The following is a 15,294-nucleotide window of genomic DNA, read 5'->3' as shown; positions in this document are numbered from 1 at the left end:
GTCTTTCCCCCAAAAAGGCATGTGACATCTCTCCTCTTGAACATCAAGCATCTGGGATCCTTGAGTATTCTCTCCCCCTGGAAGTCTCTCTCTCCCCCTTAATACTTTCTCTCTTATAGGTTTGGTCCTTGAGACTTTTTCTCTCCCTTGATGTGATCTCTCTCTCCTACAAGCTTTGATGTGATCTCTCTCTCCCCCTTTGACATCAATTTCCAAGAAGGGCTTTCTGGAATCCGTCGTATAGGTTTGATCCTTGAGACTCAGCACAAAGCAAATGGATAAAACTGTGATGCTTGAAGAGGACAAGATTCATTGAGTAGAGCTGGATCAGAAGAAATATAGAACAAGTGGCAAATTGTTTTTCCTGTTGCGAAGTCGGTGGCACCGAGTGGTATGTTTCGGTGGCACCGAAAGGATTCGGTTGGACAGAAAATTACAGGTCGGTGAAACCGAGTTCACACAGAGAAAAACACTTGTCACCTCAGCTCACTAGACATGTAGGATCTCACAAAGATTTGCAATGAATTACCTGAAGGATTTGCAAGGAATTAAATGCAGAACAAAAACAAAGAGAAAAGAGAAGAAACTGAAAGATCTAGATGAAGTTTTTTTTGATTTTGAAAAAGAGAAAGAAAAAAAACATGCATGAGACAAATGCAATAACACAAAGAAAGAACACAAGAGAACTTCATCTAGAGTTGGGCGGTGACATAGTCACCTATGTTAGAGTATATTGACTTAGGAGTCAAGTGAGAATACTTGATCATAGGTCATACTCGTCGTTTAAGCTCAAAATGGGGTTACCATTTTTCGTTTAAGCATCTTGATGTATTCACATCTTGTTGAGTTGCTTTGACTCATGTCTTGGAGTAAAGCTTCTCTAAGATGGAATAACATACCTTGGGTGGTGGTGTGGTTCTTGCTCATGTAGTTGAACTTGTGTGGGTGCTCAAGGTTGATGTAGCTCATCAAGAGTTGGGAGCACCACTTGGAGTTTGAGTTCATCTACCTACATGGGTTAGTTCTTGCAAGGAAGAGCACTTGTGTATCCAAAAATGACAATCATGAAGCTCAACATAGAATTTGTCAAAGGATATGTTTGAATGGTTTTGTGCTTCCTTGTCTTCAACCACCATTGTGTACAGTCTTGGTGATGTAGAGATTGCTCAAGATGTGAGTGAGTCGCAATCTCATGGAATTAGATTCAACCAAGCACCTACATGGGTTAGACAACATGCAAGGTGCAAATATATCCAAGACATAAGATAGTTATCATAAGAGATATATCATGGATTAGTCATAAGCTCATGTCTTGCATGTATCCAATGGAGTTTCTACTCCAAGTTCGAAGCATCAATGATGTTCAATTCTCCTCTCAACCTGCAAAACACTTTCTCATCAAGAGGTTTAGTAAATATATCCGCTAATTGCTTATCGGTGCGAACGTGCTTAAGATTAATGTCACCCTTAGCAACATGATCTCGAATGAAATGATGACGAACTTCAATATGCTTAGTTCGAGAATGTTGTACAGGATTATGACCAATTTTGATAGCACTTTCATTGTCACAAAGCAGTGGAACATGTTTCACATAAATCCCATAATCTTTAAGAGTTTGGGTCATCCAAAGTAATTGAGCACAACATGAACCAGCGGCAATGTATTCCGCTTCAGCGGTGGATAAGGATACCGAGTTTTGTTTCTTGGAAGATCAAGACACAAGAGATCTACCAAGAAATTGACAAGTACCCGAAGTGGACTTTCTATCAACCTTGTCTCTGGCATAATCCGAGTCGGAATAGCCAACAAGATCAAAAGAAGACCTCTTAGGATACCAAATGCCAAAATTTGGTGTATGGATTAAATATCTCACTATCCTTTTCACAGCCTTAAGATGACATTCTTTAGGAGCAGCTTGATATCGTGCACACATGCACACACTTAGCATAATATCGGGACGTGAAGCACATAGGTATAACAATGAACCAATCATAGAGCGATAAACCTTTTGATCAACCGGTTCACCATCTTTGGTCAAATCATTATGTCCACTAGTAGGCATGGGTGTAGACATACCTTTGCATTCTTGCATATTGAACTTCTTGAATAAGTCCTTGGTGTACTTTGTTTGAGAGACAAATGTACCTTCCTTAGTTTGCTTGATTTGCAAACCGAGAAAGAATTTGAGTTCACTCATCATAGACATCTCAAACTTCTCTGACATTAGCTTTCCAAACTTTTCACTAAAGAGAGGGTTAGTTGAACCAAATATGATATCATCAACATAAATTTGGCATACAAATAGTTCTCCATTAACCCTTTTAGTAAAAAGAGTAGAATCAATTTTACCAATTTCAAAACCACTTGTAGTAAGGAACTTGGTCAAGCATTTATACCATGCTCTAGGAGCTTGTTTAAGACCATAAAAAGCTTTGTGAAGTTTGTAAACATGATTTGGTTTCTTAGGATTGATAAAGCCGGGAGGTTGTTTGACATAAACTTCCTCCTCTATTTCACCATTTAGAAAAGCACTTTTAATGTCCATTTGGTACAAGGTGATATTATGGTGATTAGCATAGGCAAGTAAGATGCGAATGGACTCAAGTCTAGCAATGGGAGCATATGTCTCACCATAGTCCATACCTTCGACTTGTGTGTACCCTTGGGCGACGAGACGTGCTTTGTTGCGAACCACTTGTCCATCTTCATCTTGCTTGTTGCGGAACACCCATTTGGTACCAATGATGTTGTGGTTGTTGTCGGGCTTCTCAACCAATGTCCAAACTTGGTTTCTCTCAAAATTGTGTAGCTCTTCATGCATAGCGTTTATCCAATTCGGATCTTCCAATGCTTCTTCAACCTTCATAGGTTCAATGCTAGAGATGAATGAATAGTTTTCACAAAAGTTAGCTAAACGAGTTTTTGAGCGAGTGATTCTCCCGGTTTGTATATCATTGAGGATTTGCTCGACGGGATGATCTTTGGCAATTCTTGCTCAAACTCGTGAGAGCTTTTGCTTGGGTCTTCGTTGAACATCTTCTTCATCTTGTTCTTCTTCTTGGCCTTCTTCATTGTTGACGTCGTCATTCTCTTGTCGTGGTGGAGAAAGAGGTTGTTGATGTTCGTCTTGATGCATTTCCTTGTCTTCTTCATCTTGGTTGTACCACTTGTGGATGCTTCCGTGTCGATTCTTGGTTCACCTTGTCGTGAAGTAGAAGCTTCCACTTAGACGGATGAAGTACTCTCCTTCACCTCCGTTGGACGAATTTTGCCAATGGACAAGTCTTGGATTGCTTCTGAAGGGTCTTTGTCTCCTACATCAATTGGCAATTGCTCTACTTGTGAGCCATTAGATTCATCAAACTTCACATCTACCGTCTCTTCAACCTTTCGGGTGAAATTGTTGTAGACACGGTAAGTGTGAGAGTTTGAGCCATAACCAAGTAGAAAACCTTCATGAGATTTAGGAGCAAACTTTGAACGATGATGCTTATCAAGAATGTAGCACTTTGAGCCGAATACTCGAAAGTATCCAACTTGGGGTCTGTTACCGGTGAGAAGCTCGTATGCCGTCTTGCCGAGTAGCTTGTGAAGATATAAGCGATTTGTTGCGTGACAAGCTGTCTCAACCGCTTCTGCCCAAAAGTGCTTCGGCGTCTTGTATTCATCAAGCATCGTTCTTGCCATTTCGATGAGCGTCCGGTTCTCCCTCTCAACAACTCCATTTTGTTGAGGTGTGTACGTAGCCGAGAACTCATGTGAAATCCCTTCTTCGTCAAGACAGGTGTCCACATTTGCGTTCTTGAACTCCGTTCAGTTGTCACTCCGAACCTTCTTGATCTTCACGTCAAACTGATTTTGGGCCTTCCTAGCGAAGTTTCTGAAGATCTTCTGGACCTGCGACTTGTCATTAAGAAAGAACACCCACGTAAATCTTGAAAAATCATCAACTATAACTAGACCAAAAGAATTTCCACCGAGACTCTTGTAGGCGTTGGGACCAAAAAGATCCATATGAAGTAGCTCGAGTGGCCTCCTTGTGGTCATGATGTTCTTCACGGGATGCCTTCCTCCAACCTGTTTACCTGCTTGACAAGCACTGCAAAGTCTATCCTTATCAAATATGACATCGTTAACTCCAAGGATATGATTTCCTTTAATAAGCTTGTCAAGGTTTCTCATGCCATGCCACAACCAACCTTTTGAGGATTTAGCAATAAAGCAAATTTTAGGTTGTGCCTTTTTAGAGAAAACGACAATGTAAAGATCACCTCTACGCATACCGGTAAAGACCATTTTATGATTGTCTCGACGAAATACTTGGCAATCTACCTCAGTAAATAGGACATTCAAACCGAAATCAGCAAGTCTAGATACTGAAAGTAAGTTGTAGCCAAGAGATTCAACGAGCATGACATTTTAAATGGAACTGTCATGTGAGATGGCCACCTTACCAAGGCCAACCACTTTACCCTTTGAATTATCACCAAAGGTGACATATTTTCGAGGGCCGTCATTTTCAGCAAGCTCACGAAACATCTCTTCATCTCCGGTCATATGATCAGTACATCCACTATCAAGAACCCATTCCTTTCCTCCTGATTCATATCCCCGAAGATTTGCCATAAGACCAAAATGTCTCATTGCATCATCAAGATCGAAGTCACTATCATCATCATCATCATCATAGTATCCATGTTCATCATGATCTTGTGACTCATCATTTCCTAGAGAGGGTAATTCATTAGATAAATGATCATCAAAGTGGTCACTTTTATGAATTCTTATAGCTTCGAATATGATATCACTAATGATTCCAACATCTCCTTTATCGTGCTTAAGATTGGTAAGTTCAAATAGACAATTACCAAAACTAGGATCACTAGAGTTCATCTTACTCAAGGCAATAGATTTATGGAGAATTTCATCCAGATTTTTCAAGGAATGATCGGGAAATCGTTCCTCAAGAAATTTCCATATAGTATGGGCACAATTAAGAGTAGGCAAATTAGCAATCAAATTTTTGGGCAATCCTCTTATGATGAGCTCAATAGTTCTAAGATTGCGAATCATGTCAATATCTTCATCTAGGGTAGGATGCAAAGGATCAATATGAGGTGCACAAGGACTAGCAATATACTTGTTCAAATGATATTGATTGAAGATTACAAGCATCTCATTTTTCCACTCGTGAAAATACTCTCCATCAAGAATAGGCACTCTATGTCTAAGACTCCCTAAGGTAGACACATCCATCTTCCTCCAATGGTGATTAAACCAAGGCAATGGAGACCAAAGCTCTGATACCACTTGTAGGATCTAGAAGTAGATGTGTCTAGAGGGGGGGTGATTAGACACTTAGTGCTAAAGTTGCAATTTTTTGGACTTTTTGGTTTGAGTAGAGTTTTAGGCACAATTTTAACATACACAATACATATCAAGCAAGCATGCAAAGAGTATATGAGCAGCGGAATGTAAAGCATGCAACTTGCAAGAATGTAAGGGGAAGGGTTTGGAGAATTCAAACGCAATTGGAGACACAGATGTTTTTCCCGTGGTTTGGATAGGTGGTGCTATCCTACATCCACGTTGATGGAGACTTCAACCCACGAAGGGTAACGGTTGCGCGAGTCCACGGAGGGCTCCACCCACGAAGGGTAATGGTTGCGCGAGTCCACGGAGGGCTCCACCCACGAAGGGTCCACGAAGAAGCAACCACCCACGAAGGGTCCACGAAGAAGCAACCTTATCTATCCCACCATGGCCATCGCCCACGAAGGACTTGCCTCACTAGCGGTAGATCTTCACGAAGTAGGCGATCTCCTTGCCCTCACAAACTCCTTGGTTCAACTCCACAATCTTGTCGGAGGCTCCCAAGTAATACCTAGCCAATCTAGGAGACACCACTCTCCAAGAAGTAACAAATGGTGTGTAGGTAATGAACTCCTTGCTCTTGTGCTTCAAATGATAGTCTCCCCAACACTCAAGTCTCTCTCATAGGATTTGGATTTTGTGGAAAGAAGATTTGAGTGGAAAGCAACTTGGGGAAGGCTAGAGATCAAGATTCATATGGTAGGAATGGAATATCTTGGTCTCAACACATGAGTAGGTGGTTCTCTCTCAGAACATATGAGTTGGAATTGTGTATGTGTTCTGATGGCTCTCTCCACGAATGAAGAGGAGGTTTGGGCATAACGTAATCTCGGTGAGACCGATTACACAAACTCGGTGAGACCGAGTTTGGTAATAAGCTAACCAGAGAGTTGGTCAGGTAAACTCGGTGGGACCGATTTGCTCTTTCGGTGAGACCAAAAAGTTACAAAAGGGAAACATAGAGTTTACATTGCAATCTCGGTGGGACTGATTCGCTCTTTTGGTGAGACCGAAAAGTTACGAAAGGGAAACAGAGAGTTTGCAATCCCATCTCGGTGAGACTGAGATCCCTATCGGTAGAACCGAAATGCTAGGGTTTGGCAGTGGCTTATGACAAGTGAAACTCGGTGGCGCCGGTTAGAAAGAATTGGTAGGACCGAGTTTGGCTTAAGGTTTAGGTCATTTGTGGAAGTGGGAAAGTAGCTGAGGATTTTGGAGCATATCATTAAGCACATGAAGCAAAAGGCTCATTAAGCAACACCTCATCCCTCCTTGATAGTATTGGCTTTTCCTATGGACTCAATGTGATCTTGGATCACTAAAATGTAAAATGAAGAGTCTTGAGCTTGAAGCTTTAGCCAATCCTTTGTCCTTAGCATCTTGAAGGAGTTCCCACAACCTTTAGTCCATGCCACTCCATTGTTGAACTTATCTGAAACATGCACCACCTAGGGAGCACTTCTGCTTTCATTTTGATAAAAGATATCCTGATGATCCTGATTCATTGGTGTATAGGCTTTGCTTTTTATCTTAATGCTTGGTATACGTTGCAGAAAACCAAGACAGAGGAAGAATTGAGCAAGGGGTGATGTTGGCCAAGAAAGTTATTGAAGAAATTTATGCAAAGAGCCTTTGGCTGGAACTTAGAGAAGAAGGATTGGTGTTATATGAAGCTCCAAAGTTTTTTGCTTTTGTGAGAGTTAATGATCTGATGCCCTCCACCTGTGGCTTTGGTTTTGTTGCTTTGGGTGTGTTCTGGATGTTTTAAGTTTATGTTCTGTCCCTTGTCACTTGTAATACTTTGTGACAATCTGAGTGCAGCTGTAGGTACTCTCTCTCTAATTTACGTTTTCTCTATGTTTTTCTGCTTTCTTTGTAATGGAAATCAACGAGGGGGCTCATTGTTTCAGAGAACAACCGTGAATAATTTTAAGAGATTTTTTTAAACAAAACTGGAAAATTGGATAAAGATAAAGTGAAAGAAATAGAAAAACAAAAGGAAAACAGACAGAAGAGGGAGGAAAAAACTGGAAAACCAGACGTGAACCTTTCTAAAAGGGGAGCGATAGGCGCCGGCGCGCCGGCCCAAATTTGGGCCGGTCGCAGCCCAGGCGTTCGATGCGTGCACATACGGCCGTTAGATCTGCGCTCCTCCTATCGTTTTCTCTCCAAAGACATAGCCGCCAACGAAGAACAGGAGCAGCGGCCCCGCTAGCACTCTCCATGGATGAGCGAATGCCCAACCTCGAAGCACCGCCGGTCGCCGCCCTCGTTGATGGTCGGTGCCTCCCATTGGTTTCTCGCCAGCTTCACGCATGCAACACCGAGCGCTTGCAGGTTGCAGTCAAAAAATGCCATGGGTCGCAGCTCCGGTGGCGGCGGTCGCCGGCTGCAACGCTCCATGGACGAGCTCGCAGTGTACCTCCCTCAGTTGCTGGTCGCAGCAAAACGCCTGACGGACGTAGCAAACACGAACAACGGTTGCAGCAAAAAAGCAGCTCCTGTCGTTGCTGCTCACCATTGTCAGCTCACCGTTCCCTAGTTGAAGCTTTTTCAAAAGCGTTTTGAAGCTTTCTCGTAGTCGGCTGCAGCTTTCTCTGATTTTCATCGCTGGTCACCGCCAAAAAGAATGGTGGTAACAAATTATGTCGCCGGTTGTAGCAAAAAATGACTGCGGTTGCAGCAAAAAATATGGTCACCGCCGTAGCATGTTTAGCATCACCATTAATAATGTAGCAAATCTCGACGATGGTAGTAGCAAACATTTACGACAAATGCAACACAAACACGTCTCGCCATAGAACCAATGCAGCTCGCGCGCTAACAGAACTGATAAAATGCAACCTGGGAAACTGGTCTGCTAAATGTCTAGATAAAGTAAACTTATGCGGTTGGACATCTTAGCTAGGAGTACTTATTAAAATTAACGCTTACTTGAACTGCAATTCCACTGTTACCTCTTCATCCTCCCCACCCCAGTTTAAGTTTCCTCTTTTATCCCAGTTTCCCTCTTCATCCTCCCCCCACCCAATTTACATAGAAACATCAAACAACCACGATACTGATAAGAAAAATAATACAGTACTCCGTTATGTGTAGCAGCATATAATCTGAAGTCGCCTGCTAACACAAATCTGACACAACAAATATATATTTCGTGTGGTTCAGTGTTTCCTCTCCCTTTTTTTAAGTGAGCTCATTCTACTCCACAAATCATAAAAAGTTATTACAATTTAGCCGAGCTAATAAACTCTGGAAAACAGAAGTGGCAATGGTTCTCCAGAGTTAAATAAAGTGACCTTAGCAAAGATTAAAACATATTCCCTTCACTAGAAGAGAGGCACTTCAAAACATGATAAAAGAACAAGAGCCGTCATTTCGTAACAAAAGATCAAATCAAGTTCTTGCAAGTATCAAGATCCGCAGAGTTTAAGCTTTCAAGTATGCCAATTTGGTCACTGATTTAGTTCTTGCCAATTTCCAACTGTTATATATCTTGTGAAAATATCTCCATCATAGCTTGGTACAGAGTACAGGTTACACATACTGCAATAGACGAGCAGCCGCACTGTCTAGTACTGCTCACTAAACAAAAGAAATATTAAAAAAGACTCTGTTACGAGTTCATCACCAGCCGAACAAACTATTGATATTTGGAGTATCAAAATTGCTACAGTAACCGAAAGCACGGAAGGTACTCCAGAAGTATTGGAAAAGACTATAGGCCTTATCCTTGTACATTCATGTTATTGCCTGCAGTAAAAAAACTTGTGAATGGGTGGATGGTTGATGTCGTACATTCGGCGAAAGGATTGCTTTCAAAAATCTTCTTAAACTGCAAGGACTCAAGATGGACCATGAAGACGCCTCCACTTGTTGACACAAATATCACATTCTCATCTCCAGCGACACCCAACACCGTTTGCAGATTTGTCCACTCGCCTGGTCTCAGCGGAAGAAGCTTGTTCAACTCAATTGCTTGTGCCGGCATCCATCCAGCAACTCCATCAAAATCAGTCGTCCTCACCCATAGTTGAGCTACGAAGTCGTCTGACACAACGATGAAGCCAAGCCCGCCACCCAGCGTACTCAGATAGAGGCCATGATGACTAGAATGGGCATCCGGTGGCACCTCTACAACAGCTAGGCTCCGAGTATCCAAATCAAGCTTAAGGATGCCAGTCTGAGTACCAAAAATAAACCAGTGCAGGGAATTGCCAACCAGGATGCTTCGACTTCCAACACAAGACATAGTGTGATACGGAACATCGGTTGATATGAGATCGCCCCATGAGTTGGTCTCCGATGAGTAGACGCAGGCTCGCGCGGCCAGCTTGTCGGCGCACACCAAGACGACATTGAAGGGGCTCGAGTGGCAGCTGCCGTGTACGTGGTCCTTGTCGCCGGCAACACAGAGCACATCCGCTTGCACATGTGACTTGCTCCAGTCGTGATCCAACTGCGGCGGACTGCCTATGAAGCGGCGGTCGCCTGTGACGGGATCCCACACCAGGACGTGGCGGCAGCCCTTGCCGAGGTGGTCCCCTCTGGTGAAGAGCACGCGACCGTGGCGGCAGCGGCGGAAGGACCAGATGCCGTCGTTTCCCTCGACGCCGCCGCCTTCGATGCCGTCGAACCGCACGGACAAGCGCTCGGGCAGGATGAGGTCCGGGCGATCCAGGACCGACCTGAAGGAGAGGTCTCCGCGGTAGAAGTCCAGGAACACGCCGATGATGGGGGCTCCCGGTGGTGGGCGCAGAAGCGGCGGAGGAATTGGGGATCGGCGATGAGGTGGCGCCACTGCTTGCAGACGAGGGAGGCGCGGGGGAGAGAGGATGGCTGCGGAGGGAGACGGATGAGTACCTCGGGGAGGAGGTTTTCATCGTCCGTCGGGGTCGTCTTCGCCGGCGGCGGCAACGCGGAGCGGCGGCGGCAGATAGGGTTCATCTCGTCTCTCCCGTCGATGCGGCGCGATCGATTGTTTCCTCTCTGTTTATGAGGAATATGCTGTCCTTGTGTCCTGGGTATTTATTATTTTCTTTGTGTATACGGGCTGAGCCATCCGACTTCGAACACAATCGGAACTACGTGCAGTGCGGAACGTGTACGTACACGAACATGTTTCTAATCAGGCAAATTATGTTTGTCGAGAGTGACAAGTTTAATTGATGAATATGACAAAATCTATAATTCTTTGCCAAAAGAATGTGCTAGTCAACATAAATTTGCCATCTTCGCGTCAACATAAAATTTTCATGAAAAACAATACTCTTTTGAACTACAGTTTTGCTAAAGCACATCTAGATATGCCATAAGCATTGCACATGTAAGTCCTATATCATTAATCTTATGTTGAGATTGATATGGATATCTTCTTCATGCTTAATTCAAGCAATAGGCCCTTTGAACTATCTCCGACGATATAGGAACAGAAGAACATCGTGATCTGTGCAATACATCGCGCTGGAAAATTAGGAGTCCTCGCAACCGAATTGTCCCTCCGACTCCTCTTCCGTCGATAGTATCCTCGCTTTTTTCTCTCACAGAAGTTTCGATCCCCCCAAACGCCCTCCGCCGTCAGCGATGCAGCCCGATCTCGCGGCGGCGAATCGCCGTGTGATGGAGGATTTGACGAAGAAATATGGAGTGACCCCCGAAACCATGGACTATGTGACCCTTGGCCCGGTGTGCGTCGAGCCCCGCCGCATCGTGAAGGTGCCCCGTCCTCCGATCCCTGCCGCCGGCACGGAGGGGCCGCCGAGGCGTCACCCCCGGGCGGAGCCGAGCCCGCTCGAGGCAGCGCTGCTGGACACCGTTCACCGGCACCACCTGCAGGCGCTCGCCATGATGGACCGCGAGATCGTCGGCCGCCACGCGCGCGGCATGCTGCTCGCGGGCTACGCCTACGGCCTCCACGACCCCGTCTGCAACATCCTCGCCAACTGTCTCTGGCACGATACAGTCTTCCCCGCTTCCTCCAGCCAGGAGGTTCTTCAGCCCATGATGCTGAGCTGCAAGGCCATATTCCGCCTGGCTCGCCGCTCCCTCGACGCCCTCGTCGCCTTCATGAGGGCGTACGCGCCCACCCTGTCTGCTGAAGAGGCCGTGTCCTACCTGAGCAGAACTGCAGAAGCCATGACAACCTTCACCATGCCGCCGTGCTTGTTGACAGAGAAGGTGTTTCCCACGCAAACCGCATGGACGACGCCTTCAGGGCTGCCATTCTGGCAGCGCATCTCCCTAGTGACGCAGCTCGCGAGGCTCAATTTTTTTTCATTGCCAACTGTGCTCCTACTGACGCTTTTCTTGCAAAGCATGGAATTCATGGTCACCCATTAGCTTTTGGATTAACTGACCTGAGGCCGCAAAGCAATTCATCGCTTATAGTGCTTGAATTCGTCAAGCTGGTTGTTTCCAGTTTAGCTCTCACACAGCCGCCACCAAGCTCGTCGAGCCTAAGCCAAGGAGCATATAGAGCGTTAAGGATCAAGATGCATGCCTTCAAGAGGGATCAGGAGTTTTGCCTTGGTATAGTAAACATGGCGCTCAAGAAACTCGCGTTCCAGTTTGGGGTAATATTGCTGATTCCCGTTTGCCTAACGGCTGATTTATATTTTGGTTTTCCTTCAATCTGCTGCATCTCTGACATGGGTTAATTTTCATTATTCAGGAACTTTATCAGATTCATCTACTATGCGGCAAAAGTTTGGTTACTTTGGTTCCTGATAGCTATTATCATGTCAACTTCTTGGCATCACGCGAGAGCGAGCCTAATCAGCCTAAGCTGTTTTTTTTGCTGAGGTTCGTGCTTCACTTCAAGATGTGGATGATGTGACCTTGTGCTGTCCTGTGACATTATCAGGAAGAGCTGGTATGCCAAGTTTTCCTTGTTTTTCATTAGTTCATACATATGACTGAATTCTCATATTACACTTGCCTGGGTTTTTAGACATGATATTATTATCTGAAATTAACATTTGCAACTAACGTCTAGTTTTTGTGCGGATCCTCTTTATTTAGTATCTCATCTTACTGAATGAATTTCTGATACTAAAAGAGAGTAGGGCGGAAACATGAATTAAACGTGCAAAGCACTTAACTTTGGGTTACACACTTGCACTGAAATTAATTTTGGGTTAAACAGGGAGTTTTTTAGTTCGGTTTATATGATAGCCCCGAGTAGCAACTGAACTTTCACATTAGACCAGACTAAGAGTTTCTAAAGTTGAGTATTTGCAACAGATTTACTCATTTAGCATGAATGGTGTTTTGTTTAGATCAACCATTTAATTGTGTGGCAAGCGCATTTTGCTGAAATATCTAATTCTGTATAGAAATTGTTTATTTCAGCTTTATTCCAATTGGATTTGAGATACCAAGGATTTTTTGTATTATATGCTCCATTCAATACGAAATATGAATATTATGATACAACTTTTGTTGCTCAATGCATTCTTGCCTTGCATCCAAGCTAATTACTGTTTCCTTTTGATGTCTGCTTGGTAATTAGGTGGATGCTCTGCTTGTGAGTATATGGGAATGAAACTCATCCATCCTGTAGATGAGAAGTTCAATGGACAATGTGACTTCACTAAGGGTAAAGACCCACACATTGTTGAACTTTTCAGGAAAGACCCTACCTCAGAGTTTGATGTTCCACTGATTGATAATTACATTTTCTTTGAGCTTGATCACCACCCTGAGGTTACAACCTTCCTGGAGACCTCTTACTCCTATATGAGTGATGATCAAGTGGACCTGAGTCTTTTGTGGTTTGAAAATTACATGCCTTGAGCTGTGTTATTATTGGTATGTATATGATATTCATAAATATTTGTATGCACTAACTTAGGCATTTTAATTGGTGGAAAGCAGATGTAATCATAGAAACTAGAAATTTTGGGGATACAAGAATGCATACATCTTGAATACACTAACAACAATCAAAGATACATCACTATGGGTGTCCGAGATCACTCGATGAGGAACACTCGTCGATTGGGGTGAAGACAACTTTGAAGGTCCAACTACAAACTAGTTCACAATTAAACAACACAACAATAACTATGATATGCAATCTGGATATTGCGAATACAAATAAAGTATAGATGATGGTTGTAGTTTTGTTAGTGGTCTTGGCTTAGTCGTTGGACAAGTACATGAAGTTGCAGCTATGGTGAGCTTTTAACTAAACAAACCCATGTCTAAATGATGCTCTAGGAGCACTATTTATGGAGGGGCGAAATGCAAATTCAGCTAGCCCAACTCTAGGTAGATTTACTTAGCGAAATGTTGTAAAAAACTGTCTATGCCCCAAAAGTTAACTAGCATAACATTTGTTGAAGGCTATGGATGAAATAATTAAGTGTCAGCCTGTTTATTTGATCCATGTCTTCATGCATCATTATGGTTGCTTCAAAGTCTTGAAATCTTCATTTGAAGCTCCATCTCATTCATTGTGCGTTCATCTCAGTCCGTCTCAGTCTCCATGCTTGATCATGCTTCAACACTCCCTTCTTGTCCATACTAGGCCCTTCATTTGCGAGAAGTATGAACATATGAAATTTTCACAACAACATGTTCTCATGAATATTCCCCAGAAATGAAATTATCTGATAAATTAATTATCATGTGGAAGCTCTAGTGAGGGATCCAGGTATGTGTGGATCTTGAAAATGAATAGTTGTGGAGGCCGTGGGTGTAACAATCACTGAGATGTCCTGACCGAAAACTCCTCCTAGCTAAGTAACCAATACAAATACGTTTGTATAATAATACACATCAAATTACAATCCCGCTATAGCATGGTGACACTCATTCCACTCCCTCCTCATCCTCTCCCCTCCTCTCGTCTGTCGAGTGCACCTTCTCCTCCATCATAGAATGGTTTATGCAGGTTTGGGATGGGACCACTCATTCGGGGGGGGGGGGGGGGGGACCTGATTCAACCATCGCCGCTAGTTTTCATCATAGTTATCCTCTCCCCTCTGCCCTTAACCTCTCCTTGTCCCAGTCTCCGGAGTCTCGGGTACCGGTGAGTCTTGATCGAGGTAGAGACAAGAGACAAAAAATAGTTGCACAATAATGTATAATAAAGTTATCTTAAATAATGGACGATCCCTTCGTGTGCGTACATGAGGTTGTGAGGATATGCCTCAGCCCTTAGCCTGAGGGGATTACTCACACATAGTTATTGAATCACAAGCAATAGACATTGTATAAATATTTACTAAAAGACGAATGATTAAAAGTCTTACAAAGCCGCTAATCGTGATGGAATTTTTTTTTGCAAATAATTAAACTGATGAAGTGGAGGCTATGTTGGTGGAAATGGCTATGGAGATGGGATGTTGACGGTGACTGGATTTAGATGGTATTGGTGATGGTGAAAACTACATGGGAATTGTTACTCTCCTCCTTTTACCGGTGAGTCTCCTTCTCCTTTATATAGTGCAAACAGTCGAGAATAAGGTTTTAGGGCGCCTCTGTTGCGAATTAGGCTCGGGTCCCTTCACAGAAGATGTCAGAGATGACATCATGGATGCGATGGCGCCTGGTACGACTGGTGGTATGACTAATTTTGGTCGTACCGTACACTGTCTTATTTCCTGGGACCTCCCGTGAGCATCCAATTGTATGGAATAATCTTCACGTCGAGCATATCGCATATATGGCTTGATTTTTTACCTAATAACTTTCATTTGTGCAAGGAACAAAATAAACAATGAGATTTACAATTGTTAGTAATTAGTGGGCAAATTGAAGTGATAATCTTAAAATATCTGAGAACGCCAGGTTTAAACTCGGGTAAGAATGACTGGAATATTCACTCATCAACCGTCTGCATTGAATGCGCACAGTCGATGTGACACTATAGTCAACATTCCACATGATCGTGATCGTGTCTCGCGTAGTCCAAC

At 43.6% G+C, this 15,294-nt stretch overlaps 1 protein-coding gene and 1 pseudogene across 1 annotated transcript; one reads left to right on the top strand and one right to left on the bottom strand.

Moving 5' to 3' along the window:
* Positions 1–8,866: 8,866 nt before the first annotated feature.
* LOC123131059 (F-box/LRR-repeat protein At2g43260-like) lies at positions 8,867–10,394 on the bottom strand (annotated as a pseudogene).
* A 357-nt stretch (positions 10,395–10,751) lies between these two features.
* LOC123130947 (uncharacterized) lies at positions 10,752–13,177 on the top strand. Its single transcript, XM_044550764.1, has 3 exons — positions 10,752–11,946; positions 12,045–12,245; positions 12,885–13,177. The coding sequence occupies exon 1, from the start codon at positions 10,958–10,960 to the stop codon at positions 11,711–11,713; it is 756 nt and encodes a 251-aa protein (XP_044406699.1). The 5' UTR covers positions 10,752–10,957; the 3' UTR covers positions 11,714–11,946; positions 12,045–12,245; positions 12,885–13,177.
* The last annotated feature ends 2,117 nt before the right edge of the window (positions 13,178–15,294 follow it).

Source organism: Triticum aestivum, chromosome 1A (assembly GCF_018294505.1).
Source record: "Triticum aestivum cultivar Chinese Spring chromosome 1A, IWGSC CS RefSeq v2.1, whole genome shotgun sequence".
NCBI classification, from domain to species: domain Eukaryota; kingdom Viridiplantae; phylum Streptophyta; class Magnoliopsida; order Poales; family Poaceae; genus Triticum; species Triticum aestivum.
The sequence above is the reverse complement of the archived record's forward strand: the minus strand, read 5'-3'. Positions and strand labels throughout refer to the sequence as shown.